General features: G+C 41.9%; 1 protein-coding gene across 4 annotated transcripts in view; it reads left to right on the forward strand.

Annotated features, from left to right (window-relative positions):
- The window catches only part of CRYL1 (crystallin lambda 1), a 60,866-nt gene extending 41,165 nt beyond the window's left edge, over window positions 1–19,701 (forward strand). For all 4 annotated transcript variants that reach the window (XM_040583509.1, XM_040583508.1, XM_040583505.1 and 1 more), the window contains 3 exons: window positions 931–1,036; window positions 15,295–15,401; window positions 17,477–19,701. In XM_040583509.1, coding sequence (XP_040439443.1) covers window positions 931–1,036; window positions 15,295–15,401; window positions 17,477–17,590 — 327 coding nt within the window. In that variant the 3' untranslated portion in view covers window positions 17,591–19,701. The remainder of the gene's footprint in view (window positions 1–930; window positions 1,037–15,294; window positions 15,402–17,476) is intronic.
- The last annotated feature ends 345 nt before the right edge of the window (window positions 19,702–20,046 follow it).

A 20,046-nucleotide genomic window follows, 5' to 3' on the forward strand; every position in this document is an offset into this window, starting at 1 on the left:
CTGTTAAGGTAATGAACTGTAACTCATTTTTTGCAAGCCTTTGCGTGCTTGCCCTGACCTGATGGGGGCGTTTGCTTTCTTGTGAGTGCTACCATGTGGGTGGAACAGCAGTGCTCAGCTTCAGGAGAAATGCTTCATTTTGCATGCTCCATATCCTGCCAGCTCTGAGATGTGAGGCTGGGAATGAACTTGAGAACCTGGGCAGGTTGAGGCTGGACAGGTTGAATGTTCAGTGAGTTTTGTGGGAGGGAGTGGCAGCTGCATTGCCTGTGTGTTTGGTCCCAGCCTTTTTTGCAGGTGGCCACAGGTGTAGCACCCACTGCTGCACCCCTGTTCTACCAGTTGCGACTCTGCCCAAAAATCCAGCACTAAGAGAATATGAAGAGAGGTGTAAGATTTAACCAAAACTCCTGTATTTAAAAGGGCTGGTATAGTACTTGGAATTGATATAAACTCTTCTTGGTCATGTGCTATTAAGTGTAGTGTTCTCTGCTTCTCAGTTTCTGAGAGAAAAGTATATTCATTGACCTAAACATCTCAGTTTAGTTTTAATCCATAAATTACTGTAAGTAATAAGTGTCAGGCAAATGAGTGTGTACAAAAATACACTTTTTCACATAACATGTACTAAATTTATACATTTAAAAATAAGATACTGTCAAAATATATCAAAGTTTATTTGTATTATGAAGTACGATAATCTTTGAGATGTGACTGAGTGTTTATACTCACTCCAAATGGTTCAGTGTAAGGCTTGCATAATGGACATTTTTGGCAAGCAGTTGTGTTTCTGTTTGCAAGCGAACTGCTATTTCTAGCCTTAGTTTTTATTGCCTCTGTAATTTTGTAATTATAGACAAAAAGCAGGCAATTTTGCATTGAAACCAAAGATTCGCAAATATTCCTTCCTGTTTTACTTTTCCTACTTAGGAAGGGGTAATATCTCCTACTGATCTAGACCTTGTGATGTCTGATGGATTGGGAATGCGATACGCATTTATTGGACCTCTGGAAACCATGCATCTTAATGCAGAAGGTAGGTAGTTTAAAATTATATGAATATGAAGGGAAGGCTTACATTGCACAAGATTCTGGAAATGTTCTATAACAAATCAGGTTAAGATTGCTGCAACTATGATTTGTCTTTCTCATTAATGTAATGATAAAAGGAAAACTTATCTAAAACTTGAGGTCAGATGAAAGGAAATGGATATTGACTATCCTGTTGTAAGTGATAAGATGAAAAATGACAAATCATTGAAACGCTAGCTGTGTACTTTGTTTTTTCCAGGATTTCTCCATGCTTTGCAAACATTGCTGTACCCATAGTTCAGAACTCTCTGAATGTCAGGAAAAGAAAGTTTTGAAAAAATTAATCTGATAATCCAGTGTCAACAGAAACTCGCTTTCTATAGATGAGTGCCACCTTTTCTCCCTTTTTATTTTTTTTTCCTCCTTCTCCCTCTGCCCCCAAATTCATAGCAAAGGCTCAGTGTAAATATCGCTGAAGCTGTCTTGCCTTTACCTGGCTTAGATCCTGAGTGTAGTAAAATTGCTTCCATCTGCAAAATACTGTGCATATAAAGTTGACTTGACAAAGCGGTCAAGGAACAGTTCAACATCTGTCTTGCATAATTAAGACAGATTTTTAGATGTTTTTGGAATAGCATACATGAATCCCAGCTAAATAAGTGAATTGCATAAAATGAACTAGGAATTATGGATCAGAGTTACAAAGGTTTGAGCAACGTACGTAACAAAACATGAAAACTTCAAGAAGTGAATATCGACAGAATACTTCTTTAGATCTTTATATTACGGGCTGAAATATCTTTATTCTGGTTTTGCATGGTCCCTAACATGGTAGGCCCCTGCTCCGTTACTAGATCCTTCAGGCACTGCTGCAATGACTAATACAATAATAAAATAGAAATAAGAAACAAAGATCATAAAGTATCAGTGCAAAGTTAGAAGTGTTATTTTATGTCTACTTGTTGGTTAGTTACTTGGCAGAAACTTATGTCTTTTAAGGCTGACTAAACAATTTTGACATGAATGTGGAATTGTGGATCTTCCATCAGAGTCTTTCAGCTTGTGAGTTTGGTTGTAATATCAGTAAATGACATGTTACAAAGTGTTTGCTTTTGCGCATTGTTAGGTAAACAGCATCCATCCTCTAAATAGGGGCACCTTCCTAAAAGTTTCCCTCATCTCATCTACTAACATCTGGCAGTTTGCAGTCCTCTCTAGTAATTTTAGACTTGGTCAATATAAACTATATGCAGTTTGCAGTCCTCTCTAGTAATTTTAGACTTGGTCAATATAAACTATATGCATTCTTTACATAGAACAGAACCGGTGCATGTAGTACTAGCCTTAAGCAGAGCAATCTACATGGAGTCTTGCAGCTCAGGATTGTCCAGTCCTGCCTTTACCTCTCTGCCAAGCTGCCATGCATCCTCTGCAGGAACCGTCTATGCAGAGTCTTCTGTCAGAGTAACTTGCTGAACTGCCTCTACTAAAACATAAAACTGAAACAAAATGCTTGGTAATACCAAACGATGTTTAATTTATTTTAGAGATCAAATCGGACTTGTTAATCTTTTTTTTTCTTTTTTTAATCCATGTTTTAGACTCCTTAATTCTAAAACAATGTTTGCTTGAGATGAATGTAATTATGTAAGTCATCTGGGATGGGTTTGATGCTTTTTCTGGAGTACTCCTTGGTATTTGTTCTGTCATGATCCAGCTTAACTTCCTTCCTCCCATCAAGAAGTAGTCATTGTTACAAAAACATTTCTGAAATTTCCCATCTTACACCAGTTTTAGGTAATATGTGCAGCTGGCAGGTTGCTTATTCATGGCAGAAATTATCCAGCTTCTAGATTTAATGTTACCTTCCGTTAGGAATTGTAGTATTCCAGATCAGAGGAAGAAAAATTTTGAAATGTAATCCAAGCGACTGATAAACTGGAAGAGTAGTCTTGTGGTAGGCTTGCAAAATACAAAACCAAAATATACCTGTAGAGCTATTTGAACATTATATAATGTTCTCAATTTAAAATAACCCTAAAATAACATAATTACTTGTGGATTGGGCCACTTATACAAAAGCACCTTGTTGGCTTGTTCAGTAACTTGGATCATGAAAAGTATTGCTTCACTCCTAATTTTGCAGATGCGTTGTCTCTGAGTCTAGAGCTGCTCCTGTTTTTGTGCTGGCAGGCTGACTCAAGCTGTCGCTTTCATCAGAGACAGTTTAATCAAAGTTGCTGATGTCGGCACACATGATGGCTTATGTTCACAGTTCCAAAATTTGGTTGCCCAGTATTGCTTCACATAATATGGAGTAGTATGGACCTCCTCTGGATTGCCCAGGATTTCCTTGACTAACCTGATCTCCTTCTGTGACAAGGTGACCCACTTAGTGGATGAGGGAAAGGCTGTGGATTTGTCTGCCTGGACCTTAGTAAAGGCTTTGACACTGTCTCCCACAGCATTCTCCTAGAGAAACTGGCTGCTCATGGCTTGGACGGGTGCCCTTTACACTGGGTAAAAAGCTGGCTGGATGGCTGAGCCTGAAGAGTTGTGCTGAACAGAGTTACATCCAGCTGGTGGCCAGTCACAAGTGGTGTTCCCCAGGGCTCAGTACTGGGGCCAGTCCTGTTTAGTATCTTTTATCAGCCATCTGGATGCGGGGATCGAGTGCACCCTCAGTGAGTTTGCAGATGACACCAAGCTGGGTGGGAGTGTTGGTCTGCGGGAGGGCAGGAGGCTCTGCAGAGGGGTCTGGGCAGGCCGGGCCGATGGGCCGAGGCCAGCAGTGTGAGGTTCAACCAGGCTCAGTGCCGGGCCCTGCCCGTGGGTCACACCAGCCCCAGGCAGCGCTACAGGCTGGGGCAGGGGGCTGGGAACTGCCCGGTGGGAAAGGGCCTGGGGGTGCTGGCTGACAGCCGGCTGGGCATGAGCCCCCCGTGTGCCCAGGTGGCCAAGGGGCCAGCAGCAATGTCCTGGCTGGTGTCAGAAACAGTGTGGCCAGCAGGGCCAGGGCAGTGACCGCCCCTGTACTGGGCACTGGTGAGGCCGCACCTCGAACCCTGGGTTCATGTCGGGCCCCTCGCTGCAGGAGGGACGTCGAGGGGCTGGAGCGTGTCCAGGGAAGGGTCCTATGAGGAGCAGCTGAGGGGACTGCGGTTGCTGAGCCTGGAGAAAAGGAGGCTGAGGGGAGACCTTATCATTCTCTACAGCTGCCTGAAAGGAGTCTGTGATAAGGTGGGGGCTGGTCTCTGCTCCCAAGTAACAAGCAACAGGACAAGAGGAAACTGGCCTTAAGTTGCACCAGGGGAGGTTTAGGTTGGGTATTAGGAAAAAATTCTTGACTGAAAGGGTTGTCAAGCATTGGAACAGGCTGCTCAGGGAAGTGGTGGAATCACCATCCCTGCAGGCATTTAACAGACATGTAGACATCCTGCTTAGGGACATGGTTGAGTGGTGGACTTGGCAGTGCTAGGTTAACGGTTGGACTTGATGGGCTTAAAGGTCTTTCCAAACTAAATGATTTGATGGTTCTATGACAACCCTCTCTGATGCATTGCACTGTTTTTTATCAGTGGAAGGAAAGGGAGGTAGACATAAGAACCCCCCTCTGTCCTGTTTGTCAGCCTGTCTAGCAGCTTCACCAGCTTTACAGCAGCTGCCTTTATTTACAGCCGTAAGATCTTAATTACCCACAGTCTTAAACTCTCTGTTAATCATTGTGGAAGGACGGTAGGGATGCAGGAAGCTTGTGAGAGAAGTGTTACTTCTGGGAGATCCTGAAAGATGGAGAAGTCGGTCTTTTTCTTTTTTTTTTGTAAGGGTGGTATGCTATTTTTGTTTGGTTTTGAATAAAGATTATTATTCCAATTAGATCAAATTCGAATTTGATCCAAAGATCAGTGTTATTTCTTTCCCTGTGGGATGTGTGCATCAGATCCTGCTGTGAACTTCCTATGTGCTAATGCCAGATTTCCCCCATGTTAGTGCAGTTCTTACATCCTTTCTTCCATGTTCATAAACGGTCCTATCAAAAGCTATTATCCAGGCCACTTTAGATTGCCAGTTAATCCATGTATGAATATTAGGAATTTTGAATATATGGCAGTGAGCCAACAGCCTTGAGCATGAAATAAAATGACAGCGTCAAGTCACTAAAAGGAGCAGAAGCAGCAACAGCAGTTTGAGAATTGAATTGCAACAGACAGGAAGGAGACCAAGGGGGGGGGGGGGGGGAAGCATATCTAATATCTAATTTTCATAATATTGTAATGTTGATTGTTAGTTTCAGTAAATAAAATTAATGTTGATTTTGGTTTCAGTAAGTTGTGTTTTTTGAGTCATCTTATGATTTCACATGGCAGCATTACAACAAATGCTGTTAAGCCTTTTATAAGGAACATCGATAGACTTCACTAGTTATTTTACCTGTTTACTTATCGTGGGATTATGTTAGCAGACACAATGTCCCTCTTGTACATGTACCTGGCTATCTATGAATGTACTGAAGATGATCCAGCCTCAGTAAGATTGTATCTCCTGAATCTCATTTCTTGAACTGTCAGCTCCTTTTAAGCCCTTGCAAAAAATAATCTGTAAAACCAGAGGCTAGACTATCATACACTGTGTTTTACATATTTGCAGCAAAAATTAGTCATATGTATTTCACAACTGGCTGTCTTAGATTAGTTACTTTTATTAGTGGGATATTTAGTGAGCTGTAATTGAAGTTTAATCCTAATCTAAACTGCTAATATTAGCAGAAGAGTTGGATTGGGGAGGCTGAAGGATTTATTTATTCATTTATTTATTTTTCTCTCCTGGATTTATAAAATCACGATTCCAGGATCATATTCTACTTGCCACTCACTGTGGTATTTGTACAGGTGTCTACAGGAGTTGGGTGGAAGTTGGGGCTGATGTATGGTCCCTACAGTACAAGTGCAAATGTCCGGTAAGCTAGGAAATGAGTCTTTGTTCAAAGTCAAAATTGTCTTTTTCTTACTGGAAGTGGGAATGCTTGCTCGTCTTAGAAGCACCTGCCAGATGAAATGCTTTTGGATGATCGGAGCAAACTGGTTGTGCTATATGAAAAGCACAAAGCATGAAAAGGAAAGAGGGGGAGAATCATAAACCATAGTTCAAAAGGAAGGAAATTTTTCTTGACTGGCTAGGCAAAACAAAGCCAAGCATGGTTTTTAACAATTACTGTAAGCAGGCATGCTGTCTGGTTCAAAAGCAGAGATTATTGTCATTGCTATGGCTGCTGCTTTAACCCAGTTCAGGAGCTTTTGTACCACAAGCTAGTATGCAGAAGGTGTGAGAATCTCTAAGTTAAGGTAGTAAAATCTCAGCAAGCAGAGATTGCCTCCATTTCTCTCCAACTCATGTGTTACATTTTAGGATATGTTTCTGCCCATGGCAATGGGGTTGGAACTAGATGATCTTTAAGGTCCCTTCCAACCCAAACCATTCTATGATAATAAAATATCTCAATTCAGGAATATTGTAAGAGAGTACTACCAAGATGAAATATCATAGTGGTACATAATGATAAAAACCCTCTTTTTTTATGAAACCACCAGTCATTTCATACATGTTCACACACATTCAGTTCATTTCCTAGTAGGCTGAAGACAGCAGTTTATAGTCCTTCCAAAACTGCTTTTTGCCTCTATGCAGCTGCCGGGCTTTTCTATATGAAAAAGCTTGTGTACATTAAGCAAAGGTGTGAATTTTTCAGCATACTGGCTGCTGTGCACCAGTTTTCTTCTGTAGACTCTGAGGTGTAAAGTAGTTCTCTCCACCCTCCTGGCTTGGCACAGGAGTTCTTAATGCTTTATTGCACAAGTCATTATAGATGTGTCCTGAAGAACACAACTTGCTGCATCCTTCTCCTTTGCACTGACAAAAGAATGTTTATGGTCACCACATGGCTCAAACTGGGGAATTACTGATCTAACAAAAGAAGTGGTTCATATTAACTCAGTTTAATTCCTTGATCCAGCTCACAGCAGTCCTGCACAAATATTTCTGCATTGCTGTTAATATGGTAACACAGGGACAGCCAGAGTAAAGCTTTTTTTGGTGCTACCAGTGTCTTAGGATAGCTGAAAGTATTCATGCAACTACAGTCTAAGTGAATTGATATGGGAATCAATGTGGAGTAGCAAGAGTCCTGTGAACTCACACCCTAACTAAGAACATGCATCGGTGTTCAGAAACACCCTTGATGAAGACAGGATTACATTTAGAAAGTTTTTCTTGGAGCTGTAATGTCTAGAAATGTAATCTCTCTATCAGCAAAACAAAGTGGTTGGGGCTTTTTGTTCTCTGAGCATTACCTAACCGTGACAGATTCCTCCACGATGTTTGTGAAATATGCTACTTCTTTTCTGTTCTCATCCACACTCATCTTCAGTCTTACTAAGGGCAACCTTTTCTTAGATTTTTACCTGTTAAAATCAACCCCACCCCAATCTTTTCAAATTGTTGATGCTATTACATCAGTGGCTTGACCATTTCGCCTACTCTTTTTGAGTCATTACAGTATCTTATTATGCTGCTCATCAATTTCCAAGTCATCACAGTAATACTCAGTACCTTGAGGCACCTTGTCTTTGGCATGTTCCGTGTCCTTGCCAGTAACGCTTGCTCCTCTCGTTTTCTCTCACAAATGTCTTGGTGCCTTTCTTGTTTTGCCCTGTGTGTAGTGTCCTTGCCAGACTGGTTTACCAAGTTTACTTGCTTGCATCCTTCAGCCCTCATGCCTGTTGTCTTTCTAATGAAGAGGGAGAAATGAGGCTTAGCATAGAAAAAACTAAGATACTTGAAGATGCTTACATACTATAATGCATGAACATACTACATTTTATAGTGTAATGTTTTCTTTTTTCCTACTACTCCAATCACCTTAATGTTCATGAACCTCATTTGTGAAGAGGTCTTCTCGGAGCAGTGAAGCATTTTATGTATGCTTCTAAACTAACTACCTGTCCACAGTTCCTTTTCCTTGTCAGTGCCCTGTTCATCTTGATGGTGCAGCTGGAGGCATTTCACATACCTTTGTTTGCACCACACCGGTGCAAATCCTTCAGGTGAGGACCTGCAAACCTGAAGTGTGGTTATGTGAACAAATTCTTGTTCGTTAGCTATTTTGGAAACTGTCTGGACTCTCATTGAAGCTAAATAAGCAGCAGCTTATTCCTCCTTTGTTGGTGGTATAAGGAGCCTTGTATTTCCTAGATACATACGGGCAGCTGAAGAGCCGTTATCAATGCCTTTGTCTAGCTTGTGATAACATGTTCCTGTAACTATACTGTACAAGTCAGAAATGCTCGGTGGGTTTGGGAGTTTTAAGGAAGATAGTGTATAGTTGTAAACACATGGTGAAAGGAAGATTCAGGGAACTTCTGCCTTCCCTGGAGGTGTTCCTGTTCTGTGTTCATGGTTCTCAAGTGCCTGCTGCAACATCTGCCTTCTCCCACAGCCCCTTTCCTCCAACATTGAAGAGGTAAGTGTATAAGGAAGGTGGAGGTTTAGACAGGGCGCCAACAAACCACATAGACAAGAGGAAGCTATAGTCATTCCTGGACTGTGAGTTGATTCCTCTCTTTCTCTGTCCCAGATGCATCTTGCATCATTCGTTTTCTCCAGTTGGAGATAGTGGGGCACAGCAACTGGATGCAAGGAGAGATGTTGACTTTTTTTTTTTTTTTTTTTAACAGCCCCATTTGCCGTCTTATTCCTGTTTATCCAGCTCCCAGGTGCTCCCTGTCTGTCTCGCACTGTTTACAGATGCTAATTCTTCCTGCTTATGCTGCTCCCTGGGCAGTATCAACAAGGATTAAAGTTAAAGGGATTCTGTCATATTTGTTTTCCATCTTGTCCCTAGGCTCTAGTCAGGCGCGCTTCTCATCCATCTTTGCAATAGCCCTGACCTTTGAACCAAAGGATTCCTAAATCTAAAGGCCTGGAGTAAAATATTTGCCAATTTTGGGTTTGCAGTTGAAAAGCAAAGTGATTTTTCTAGCAGTGTTTCCCATTGCTCAAGTGCCTTCTTGAAGCTGGCAGCATAGGGTTGATCTTGATTACTGAAACCAAGTTAAAGATTGCACTTGTCTCCACTGACATTTCACATTGGGTGTGCTGTCTTGAGTTAGTGGTTTTGAAATTATTTTTTTAATCTTTGAATGAGACCCTGTGTATGTTCTAACTTTTGGTGTATTTCATTCCCTTGAGACTCAAAAGATTTTGCAGTGTTCACCCGCAGCTTGGTATGCAGCATATATGCCTGCATATTGCCTTTTCAGCCACAATGCTGAGATCAACTATATTAATGCTGCTGTTCTTTTCTAGACCAATAACTTGTCTTTGTTTTATCTTTCCCTATTTTGCTGGCTTTGCGTAAGGCTTCTTTTCATTCATGCACTGCGTGCAGTGAGTGAATTGTATTACGCAGCCTACATTTGGTGCATCTCTGTTGCATTGGTGAGCTACACCCACCTAGAAATGGTTCTGATTCATTCAGGCTGTAGCGGAGCTACCAGTAGGGGCTCAATTTCCAGGGCTAGCTTCTGAGTGAGCTTTGAAGGCCATCTCCAGCTCAAGAGTTCACATTCACCAGGTAAATGGATCAGCCACATCCAAGCATTTAGCTTTCCCAAGATACTAATGTTATCTCTTTAGACTGAGGCTCGTGAAAAAGATTTCTGGTGCACAGTCTTCTCTTCTACCTTCTCCTGACTGTACCAGAACCAAAACTACTCAGATTCATGGTATTATTACGCAAGCTTACCAGGTGGTTGAGAGGTTCCCCTTGATTTTTGGAAAAGTACTAAACCCAAACTATTTGGCACTCATCTGTTGGGGTCTGCAGCAGGTCTGCAGATGAGTTAGTTGACTTTAAAGACTTAGCCTTGTACCTTTAAGAGAGCCACAAAAATGTCAAGCATGTAAACAGGATGTGAAAACCCAGAACTTGGAACCGCAGCATATGGGCACCTACAGCAAAAGCAAATAGCAAGCAAGAAGATGATGACAAAGCCTATCAGCATCTGACACATGTACTATCTAAGGTATATAAGCAATATGTAAAAAACAATAAAGCGCTGTTTTGGCCATTTTGTCTGAACCCAGCCATGCTGATACAGTGTTTTGAGTCCGTCTTGACTTGTGTCACCACACTCGTCTAGATGTCAGAGATGTGTGTCAGCTGGAAAAGCACCAGAATGACTGGTAGCTGACACAGCCCTGTTTGCCATTCCTTCTCATGCCAGTTACTCATGTGGATTTGCTTGGATTGCCATATTTGACTGAATTGACATTTTTGATTTTGTGAGTGTCCAGCTGGCAACAGCTGCTGTCAGCAGCTGTGAGTTAGCAAAGTGTACCCAAGTTCACGTAGTTCTGCACTCTTCAACCTCAGTCATTTCTGCTTTTACATCTGGGAACTTTCTGTGATGTTGCATAATGTGGGGGCAGACTTTTTGCTCGGACTCCTCACTGTTAGAAGAAAAAACTCATGTGAGTAAAGTAAAAATCATCATCTTGTGGTTTGTGGATGAATCTCATCCAGAATTGTCTTAGGTTACTGAGATTGCTTATGTGGATAGCATATCCCCTATAGGTTGATCTTGGTTAGCTTCAGGTGTCAAAGTCTGAGCCCAGCTGTTAAGATGTAACAGGCAAGCACTTACGCTAATAACAGGGTATGGTCAGTGAACCCTGATAACCAGTGGTCCCCTCCAGAGTGTTTACGGAGGTGGATGGGCTCTGCTTATTCCCTCAGCGAAGAGATAGAATCATATCGCAGCCTGTTGCACATCCCACACTAATGCTGCTCTTCCTGATTCTCACTTCCTGCCAGCGATGATTTGGAGCCCACTAGGCAATTTGAAGGTTTCGGCTGTGTGTCAATCAAGAAAATTGAGCAAAATACTAGATTTCTGTATAATTAGAGCACCAATATACCTGTATGACCAGCTGTGATCTGCCTTTTTGTGTTGGATGCCAGAACGTGCCAGAGTGTGTTCTAGGAACACATATGCTCTGTGAGTAGGTAGCACAAGGAAACAGGCTGACTAAATGCTGATTGGCACACTCTTGACACCAAATATTAGGTTCAAGCTACTTAACAAGGCTTCTGTTTTTCTTGGAGCCTCCTTCCTTCTGATACTGGAGAATGCTTCTAGTCTGTTTTTTAAGGCCATCATGCCATCAGAGTCCTGATTTCTTAAAGGAAATTTAATACTTCCTTGAGCATTTGTTCTTTGAAAGTCCTTACGTCTTTGGTGCAGAAAAAGTGTTCTCTGTACTCTTCCTGACCTCAGAGGTCTTTTGGAAAACCTATGCTTCAGCGATTTCGGGCATGTTGAGCAGGGTAAGTGTTATAGTTCATGATTCATAGTTGCCAGTAGTCAGAGGTTTCCATTCATTCATCCACCTTTCAACCTCAACCATTCAGGGTTAGGCAGGTGTGACTTCTATGGTATTGATATCACACAGTATTGCATTCCAGGGAACTGTCTACAAGCTGTTCAGGAAAGAGGCTGCTTAATGACTCTTGATCTGAGAGGCATTCTTTTGTGTGGTAGTCAGGCCACCCCACTTACGTTTCTTGCATTTCGTGGTTGGAAAGACCATGAGCAGTTCAGGTTCATGCTTCTCAGAGCTGGTGACCACAACTGCTTGTCTTTGTCTTCTGTATCTTTCTCCTCTTTGCTGTGATAATTAACTAGTAAGAAGAGACTTAAGGATGGAGATTCTTCAGTCTTATGGTTCTCTTTATGGTTCAACAAAAGGAAGGTTGTCCAAGCTTTTAGCAGATATCCAGAACTTCCCTTCTCAGGTCTAGGGTGTTCATTGGGATAATAACATTATTACATGTGTCAAGTTACTGTCTGCCAGACAAGCGTTGCTCATTTACTGTTGTGGTGCAGCTTATGGCTTCTTGATTGATGTACAGTGGGAAAGAGTACCATTTCTCGATTATGTTGTAGTTAGTAGCACTAAAAAGTCTACTTGATGTATATGTCTGGCTAAATGACCAATTTATCTTTCGGGTGCATTTATCATTCCAGTTCCTCTGTAGTGCCTCAAGAGTAATTTTTTTGAGATTCTTACTGGAGATGATGGAAGTTGGACTTTTCCCTAATTCAGCCAAGATCTACTTGACTGCCACTTTACCCATTATTACCAGTTAGCGGGTTTTCAGGTTCTCTGACCACATGTGTTTTAAGATGTTCACAGCAGGGTCAGCTCTAAGGTCAGACCAAGGGTTTCATCCGGTCTTGAAAACCTGCAGAGATGGAGGCTGCGCAGCTTCTGTGGGCAGCCTGTGCCAGCGCTTGAGTATCCAGTCTGAACCTCTTCTTTAAAATCACACCTGTTGTCTCTTGTCCTCCTACCATGAAACAACGGTAAAGAGCCTGGCTCCATCTGCTCATTGACTTCCCCATGGGGACTGGAGAGCTGCTGTTAGGGCCCCCCCAAAGCCCTCTCTGCTTTCAGGCTGAACAAGCCCAGCTCCTCCTCACAGGGCAAGTGCTGCAGACCCTACATTTTGGTGACCTCTGCTGAAGTTGCTCCAGTTTGCCAATATCTTTCTTGTATTGGGGAATCCCAAACTGAATGCAGTGGTCTGGATGCAGACTAATGAGAGCAGAGTGAAGGGGGTTGATCGCTTCCTTCAGTCTACTGGCTGTGCTGTTAATGCAGCCAAGGGTGGTGGTGTCCCTCTTTGCTGCCAGGGCACACTCTTCATTCACCTTCAGCTTGCTGCCTACCACAACCAGGAGTTCTTAGGTTTCACAAGACTGTTTTGTTGCAAGGAGGTCTTCCATCTGAGGTGCAGGATCTTGCTTTTGTCCTTGTTAAATTTTTTAAGGCTTTTATGTTCACTCCTTCCTCCAGTCTGTCTAAGGGCAGCCCTGCCTTCCAATGTATCAACCGATCCATCCCTGTCCACCTCCCATTCCCACCCAATTTGGTGTCATTCACAAACTTTATGAGCAAATGCCCTTAAGCTGTACAGGTCTCAGGATAGATTTCTGCAATAGTCCACTTTTACTGGTCTCCGGGTAGAGTACAACCCATTAACCACTACCTCTGAGCTCTGAGGATCCAATCCAGTTTTTTGTCCATCTAGTTGTCCAGGCATGTAGACCCTAATGTCCTAACTTCGATACAAGAATTTCATGGGAGACAGTGTCAAATGCCCTTCTAAAGTTGAGGTAAATGGTATCTACTACTTTTATATTTGCACTAATCAAATGATTTTATCACAGAAGGCAACAAGGTCAGTCAGACATGATTTACACTGTGGTATACCTATTGTTGACAACATGCTGACTGTCACAATCACTTTCTTATTCCTGTGCCCAGGAATTTGTTTCAAGAGGACTTGCTTCTTGATTTTTTTCAAGGACAGAAGTGAGATTGATTGGCCTGTAGTACCCCGGATTGTTCTTTTGATCTGAAGATGGGGCAATATTCGCTTTCATCCATCTGGGGATTTCAAGTGATGACATTGATGCATTGACTGGCATGATTTTTAAAATCTGATAGCAGTCTTGCAAGGGCATGAGCCATTTCTTCTATCCTTGGATACAGTCTCTCTTATCCCATGGTCTCAAGTGGGGCTGAGTTCTTGCAGATAGTCACTGACTAGGTCGTCATCTGCTGATAGCTCTTCTCCTCCTTGAACTCTGCTTCTAAGCACAGAGGCATAGGAGACCTTGTCAATGAAGACTGAAGCAAAGAAGTCAATGAGTAACTCCGCTTTACCTGATTCTCTTATCGCTAAATCACCCACCCATTTCAGCAACAATCCCACGCTTTTTTTATTTGTTCAGCCTTCTATTACTAATGTAACAGTAGAAGTCCTTTGTGTTGCCCATGGCGGTCTTGCAAGTCTCAGCTGGAGCTGAGCTTTGGCTTTCCTGACACCATCCCTACATGCCTAGGCAGTGTCTTTAAATTTCTCCTTCATAGTCTGTCCCTGCTTCTGCCTCCTGTGTGCTGCCTTTTTGCATTGGAGCTCATCCAGCCCAATATCTTGATACATTTACTTGTCTTCCTGAGTATCAGGATGGACTGTTGGATCCCTTGGAGGATGCTGTCCTTTACTGGCCTGCCCACTGATGCTGACCCACAGGCTCTCACTCAGTCAGTCACTCGTCCCATAGAATAGCTCCATACATCTGAGCTGGTCCTTGGTAGAGATAGCATACCCCCTCCTTATCTTTCCTCCTTGTCTTTCCTGAAGCGTGTATCTGCTGTCCATTGCAGCGCTCCTGTTGTGTGAGCCATTCTACCACACCGAAGTTGCTCCAGTGATGTTGTAGCAATGTGACCGCACAAGGAGCTCTTATTTCCCCGGTTTCCCAGGCTGCACGCATCCTGTGCACATACACTAGAGGTGGACTCCTGCCTTTTTTTTATACTTCCTTGAGATTTATCTTGTTTCCCTGCACTCTTTTCTTTCCATCCTTATATACCCCTTCCTCACTTAACTACAGGTTGTAGTCTCACTTTTCCAGTGTTCCTTAATGTAAAGCTTTTCTCATGGAACTTTGGAATTCTCATGGAATTTTTGGCAAAGATGCTTTCCCTCCACTTCGTCAGGTGAATCCCATCTCCCCCTAGCAGCGCTCAGCTGTCACAGAGGGTCCTGTGGTCACAGAAGCCAAATCCCTGTTGCTAATCCCAGTTGCAATACAAGGTGTTGATGTGCAAGATCCATCTGTTCCTCCTTAAGCCTTTCTTCTTCACTGGAGGCCACCTGCATCTCCATGACTTTGACCCTTTCCCCCTGAACCACGTTGCTGTTGATACACTCCAGGTCAATAAAAAAAACAATAACAGGAATGCTTCAGCTGATATGACACATACCGAACAGGAGGAGTGGAGGGGTGAGAGCACTCTCTCTGCGGACACTGGCTGGGGATGCTTTCTGGTCTCAAGTAACAAAGCACAAGTGTATCCATGGTTGTGTACTACACCCCTCACAGCATTGCCTCCTGATATATAACATTAGTTGCAATGAAGGCATGTCCTAAATTATTTTTCCATGAACCCTAATGGAAATGTGGTGGATAGAATCCATTTTTCCTTGATGACAATTAGGTGTCTTAAGCATAAGAGCACACTTACTTTCTTTTTGTAATTCTGATTTAAGACAGTGCTTAAGCACAGGCAGCCTTATTGAACTTAAGTAGGAATTTCTGTTGAAATGTAATTTTCCCCTCTTATTTTTAGGTATATCAAATTACTGCGAAAGATACCGTGAAGGTATGAGACTTGTTCTGAACACCTTTGGACCAGTTCCAGAATTTTCAGGTGAAATTGCGCAGAAAATCAATCAGGTAAATACAGAGTTGATAAATGCAGCGCCATTCAGAACAAAGAACATTAGCTTTTATTTTAAACATTTTTACCATTTCAGTTTACTGCTAGAGGTATCTGTAGTCTGTGCGGTTTGTGTGAATGTGTATTTCACATTAAAAGATGAGTACAGAAGGCGTGTAAGTCCCTTTTAAAAGCACTTTGACATACAGCAGGGGAAAGTGATCTAGCAGCTGAGTAACATTATTACTAGACAGAGGAGTCAACTGCTAACAACTATGGGTTATTGACATTAAATCCTCCACACAGTTTCTTACCACTTCTGTCTTGTGTCCTCTACAGCTGCACAGCTGCAAGCTTCCTTTCCTACATGACTTTTCTCCCTGTGTCTTCTTCCTACTCCACCTCCCTGCATAAACCCTGTAGCTTTTTCCCGCTTTTTCCCGCTTTTTGTATACTTTACAAACTAGAACTCCAGTCTGTAATGCATGCAAATACATGTTTAAGTTAAGCGTGTGAGCAGTCTGGTAAGGTTACTTGCATATTTAAAAATAAGATGTGTTTAAGTGCTATGCTGAATTGTGACCTAGTTCGTCTATTAACACTTCAAAGCCCACAATTTGTTTATACTCCCTATGTAGGCTATTTTGTATGACCGTAGGAATTAACTGAAGTATTGTAATTTCCTAACTCTGCCTTTTCATAGTTTTTTTACTTTTTTACTTTTTTTTTTTACTCTGCCTTTTTTACTGATTCACTAAAGAACACATGTATGTGTTGCATCATTCCTGATCATCTGTCAGAGATTAATTCCAAATTCGGAGGCAGTCTGTCTGGAAGATAGCATTGTTGTTCCTATTTATGTTAATACAATTTCAACATCAACTATCCTAAAAAGGAAAGAGATTCTTTTACTCGTAAATAACATAGACTACTTATAATAAGAATCAGTAATAATTGAGGAGTTATTCACAATCAGAAGCTTTTAATTTATATGAAACGGTTCAGGTTTCTTCAGAGAAAGCTGGATTCCACTTCAACATCTGTTTCTGTGTCTCTTTATCATCTTCAGTCTTCAATGCCAAAGATGGGCTTGCAAGAATCTCCTCCTAAGAGTAAAACATTAAACGTTTCTTATCTTACTGCTCTGTCCCTCTCCCTGATTTTTTTATGGAGTGACTGCAGCTTGCCAGTCATTGGTAGCAGGTCCAGGTTTTACCCAGTTTCTCAACACTTGCCTTTTAAACCTAAGACCTCAGGTGATATTTTGGCAAAGATGACCTTGTGAACTCTGCCTGCACTCTGAAAACACCTTTTTTTCTTTGAAAGAAAAGCTGTTTCAATGTACTGTCTGGCCAGAGCTTACTACCTCTTCTCCTTTCAGTGATACATTTAAGTGGCACTCCTAAGACAACTTTGATTATGCACTCAGAAGTACTCTCCCTCCCCCCATTTTGTTTAAATATCATCTTCGCTTGCTGACTTGTTCCAACCTCTACCTTCATGTCCTCAAATAGTGCTGTACTTTCTCTCCCCCATATTCCAATAAACAAAACAATATATATAATTGTAATTCTTGGTTTGTTATGTGTCTTCCCCTGTCATTTTGATTATAACTGGCATGCTAAGACAAAATGTTTTTAATAAACATGGTATCCCTCATTACATTTATTAGGAGTGAGAAGAGAGGTCAGAGCTTTAAACACGTACAGGAATTTGGTTTAGAGCGCATGTTCAGCCATGTAAATGGCCAGGTTGCCTCTTCCTACTTAATAAAAGCTTATTATCAAAGAAACTAGGCGGTGACTCTGTGGGGCAAACTGAGAGAAGAGGCTGATGCTTTCTTGTTTCTGTGGGTGCCTTCATTGCCACGTTCAGGCCAACCTTCTCCAAGTGGAAGCACTCTTCTTGTATGAGGTTAGCTCATTTCCAGTCACCTATGTGAAGAATAAGTCGCCTGTTGCTTATGGTAGACTAAGTTACTGTTTGTGTGGATGGTTTCTTGGTCTGACACAGGGAAAGCAGGAAAACAATGCTGGTGAGAACCTTTTTACTCAGAACATGAGAGTTAATCATCTTAAATTTTCTGTTCCAGGCAATGTCTGAAAAAATTCCGGTTGTTCCTAAAGGCTTGGATGCCAGGAGAAAATGGAGAGATGACTGTCTCACTGGTCTTGCCAAACTGAAAAAACAAATGATATCTGACTGAGGTGCACTTTGTCTAACAGGAGAGACCATATGAAGAGCAAATCTTTATAAAAAATGGAAATTTTTGGTCATGCAGAACATGAGACTGAATGTGCAAACAATGATATGCACAGATGTAGAGACCAATGAAACATTTGGTCCAAATTTGTTGTGACATAATTCACGAATAACTGGAAACAGTTACTAAAAAGTTGAGTTAAAATTTATCAAATTACTATATATATATGCATTAGATGTGTAAGCCTTAAGCAGCTTTAGCAATATTGTGCAGTGCTGGAACACAATCATGTTTTAAATAATGCATTTTTCAGCTTGCTTAGGAATTCAGCGCTTGAACAATATTTGCTTATTCAGGGATCTGAAATGGGCAGACATCAGCTGTTTGTCAATGGAGAAAATAAGCCCTCACCCGGCAATCACTGCAGCAGCAAGGTTAGCTTGGAAAGCACTGACGGTAGATAGGAGAAGGTTGTGTTGAGCAAAGAGTAGATTCGCTGGCTAGTGAGCTGAGACCTCACGGCAGTAAGGGTCACTTCAGCTTACATTTGTTCCACAACGTAGGGGAAAGAATTACTCCTTTCCCTCCCTTTGGCACTTCTGTACCTGTATGATGATTTAAGTGTGAGTAAATAGAGCGGAATTCCCTCCTCATCCCCTGCTTCTGGTTCTCTAAGACTTACCAAAGGGCTACTTAGTCTTTAAGAACCATGCACTTGATTACCCCATGGCTTTGCCCCAGCTTGTCAGATGTTTGGTGCTGGCCTTTGGCACTGCTGTGTAAATATGTGCCCCATTTTAAGACTTGCTTATGAGAAATAAGAGATTTTGATTTCATAGCTAGTTTGGGACACAGTATGGTGTAGTGGATCAGTCTGGGCTTTCTCCCAAGCTATTCCGTGACCATCTGAGTGATCCTGGGAAGCCAGTTCATCTCTCTGTTGCCGTGTCTATTTTGTACGTTATCTGAAGCAGAGACTGCTTTAGAACTCAGCTGTAGTGAATGTAACAGCTGTAATTGAAGGGACTCTAGGTATCTGCTGGTTTGCTCCCCTAAGGAGCAAGTGATACAAAAAGCCTCTTTCCGAGCGGGGAAAGATACAGTGGCTTACATGTAGCATTTATACTTTACTGCCGCCCTTCCTACAGGAGACAACATCTCCTCCATGGATAAGGATGCAGCATACACCTGGAAGTGCTGCAATGGCATGTGTTGGTCCACAGCATACAAAGTGTTATTATGAAAGTACATACTCTGTAATATAGTTGAGCTTTGATCTTAGCTGGAGCCTTGGGGCATTATTGTTATGCAGGCAGTAAGCGTAACTTGAAACAGTGCATTGCATGCAGCCTGCTTGAGTTTCATTTCTGAATTTGTGCTAACTGGTCATGTAAATGAAGTTACAGCACAGATGCAGAAATTTTAAGCTGTCACTTTGCTAATGTTCTTGTGTTTTGCAGAGCATGCAGCATATAAACAGGTTGCTGAAACTTAATTAGTTACCATTTTGAGCTGAGCAGCAGAAATATCTGCCTGAACATATCGATACCACTTGTTTCTGCTGAAGTCACAGTAGAAGAGACCTGAGGTAAATTGTATCACTTGATGCAAGTGGTGGGCCAAGAACACATCTCTGAATGTGAAACATAGGACGGGTGGCATAATGCAGAGGTTGTCCTGTGCTGCTTTATAATCAGTGGAGAGAAAGGAGAAATTGTAAGATCAATCCATTTTATCCCAATATAGACTTAAAACTGGCAAGTTTCTTCTATTGCTTTTTATTGCCACAGCGACTCACTCAGCCTGCATTTAGACATCTGAAGCTGGGGAGGTCAGTCCTCACTCCTGATGGCTTAAGTAATAGTAAATTAATTATGGGGCTGATTTCCTCATTTTATGTATGTTTTTGTATTTCAGACAAGGCCATAGAAGGTTCCAGTTGCTTTCAAGATGAGACCTGTTTTTCTATGAGCATATGACACTGCCATAACTAATTAGCTTGCATTGCTTCTGTTTATTCTGAAATATTTTAAAACTTGATCATGTCATCATATATTTGCCTCTGTCTTTAGTGTTTGCTTATGAATAAAGTATTTTAATGAGGAAAATATTAACTTCTGTGCTGCAGTGTGATACTGTGTAGTGGTAGCACTACATAATGTGTCTTTAGAAACCAGTGCCTTGGTATAATAATTTCTGGAAGTCAGTGGGAGTAAATAGACAGGAAATTATGTATACTCTCATATAGTCCATGTGTTGGGGACCAGTTGCTGCAGATGTGGGGCCCTGACATGAGGGAATGGCTTTCTGTGCGGGGAGAAGCACTCTGGGGAGTGCCAGAGCACTTCTGTGCAGTGGGCAGCTCGTCTGCAGGGTCTGGCATACAGCAAAACTCGCCTTGAAGCATCAGTTCCCACCCAGTTTCACAGTAACAAGTTGGGGGAAATGTTTGACAAAAT

This window comes from Falco naumanni, chromosome 2, assembly GCF_017639655.2.
Source record: "Falco naumanni isolate bFalNau1 chromosome 2, bFalNau1.pat, whole genome shotgun sequence".
Classification (NCBI taxonomy): Eukaryota; Metazoa; Chordata; class Aves; order Falconiformes; family Falconidae; genus Falco; species Falco naumanni.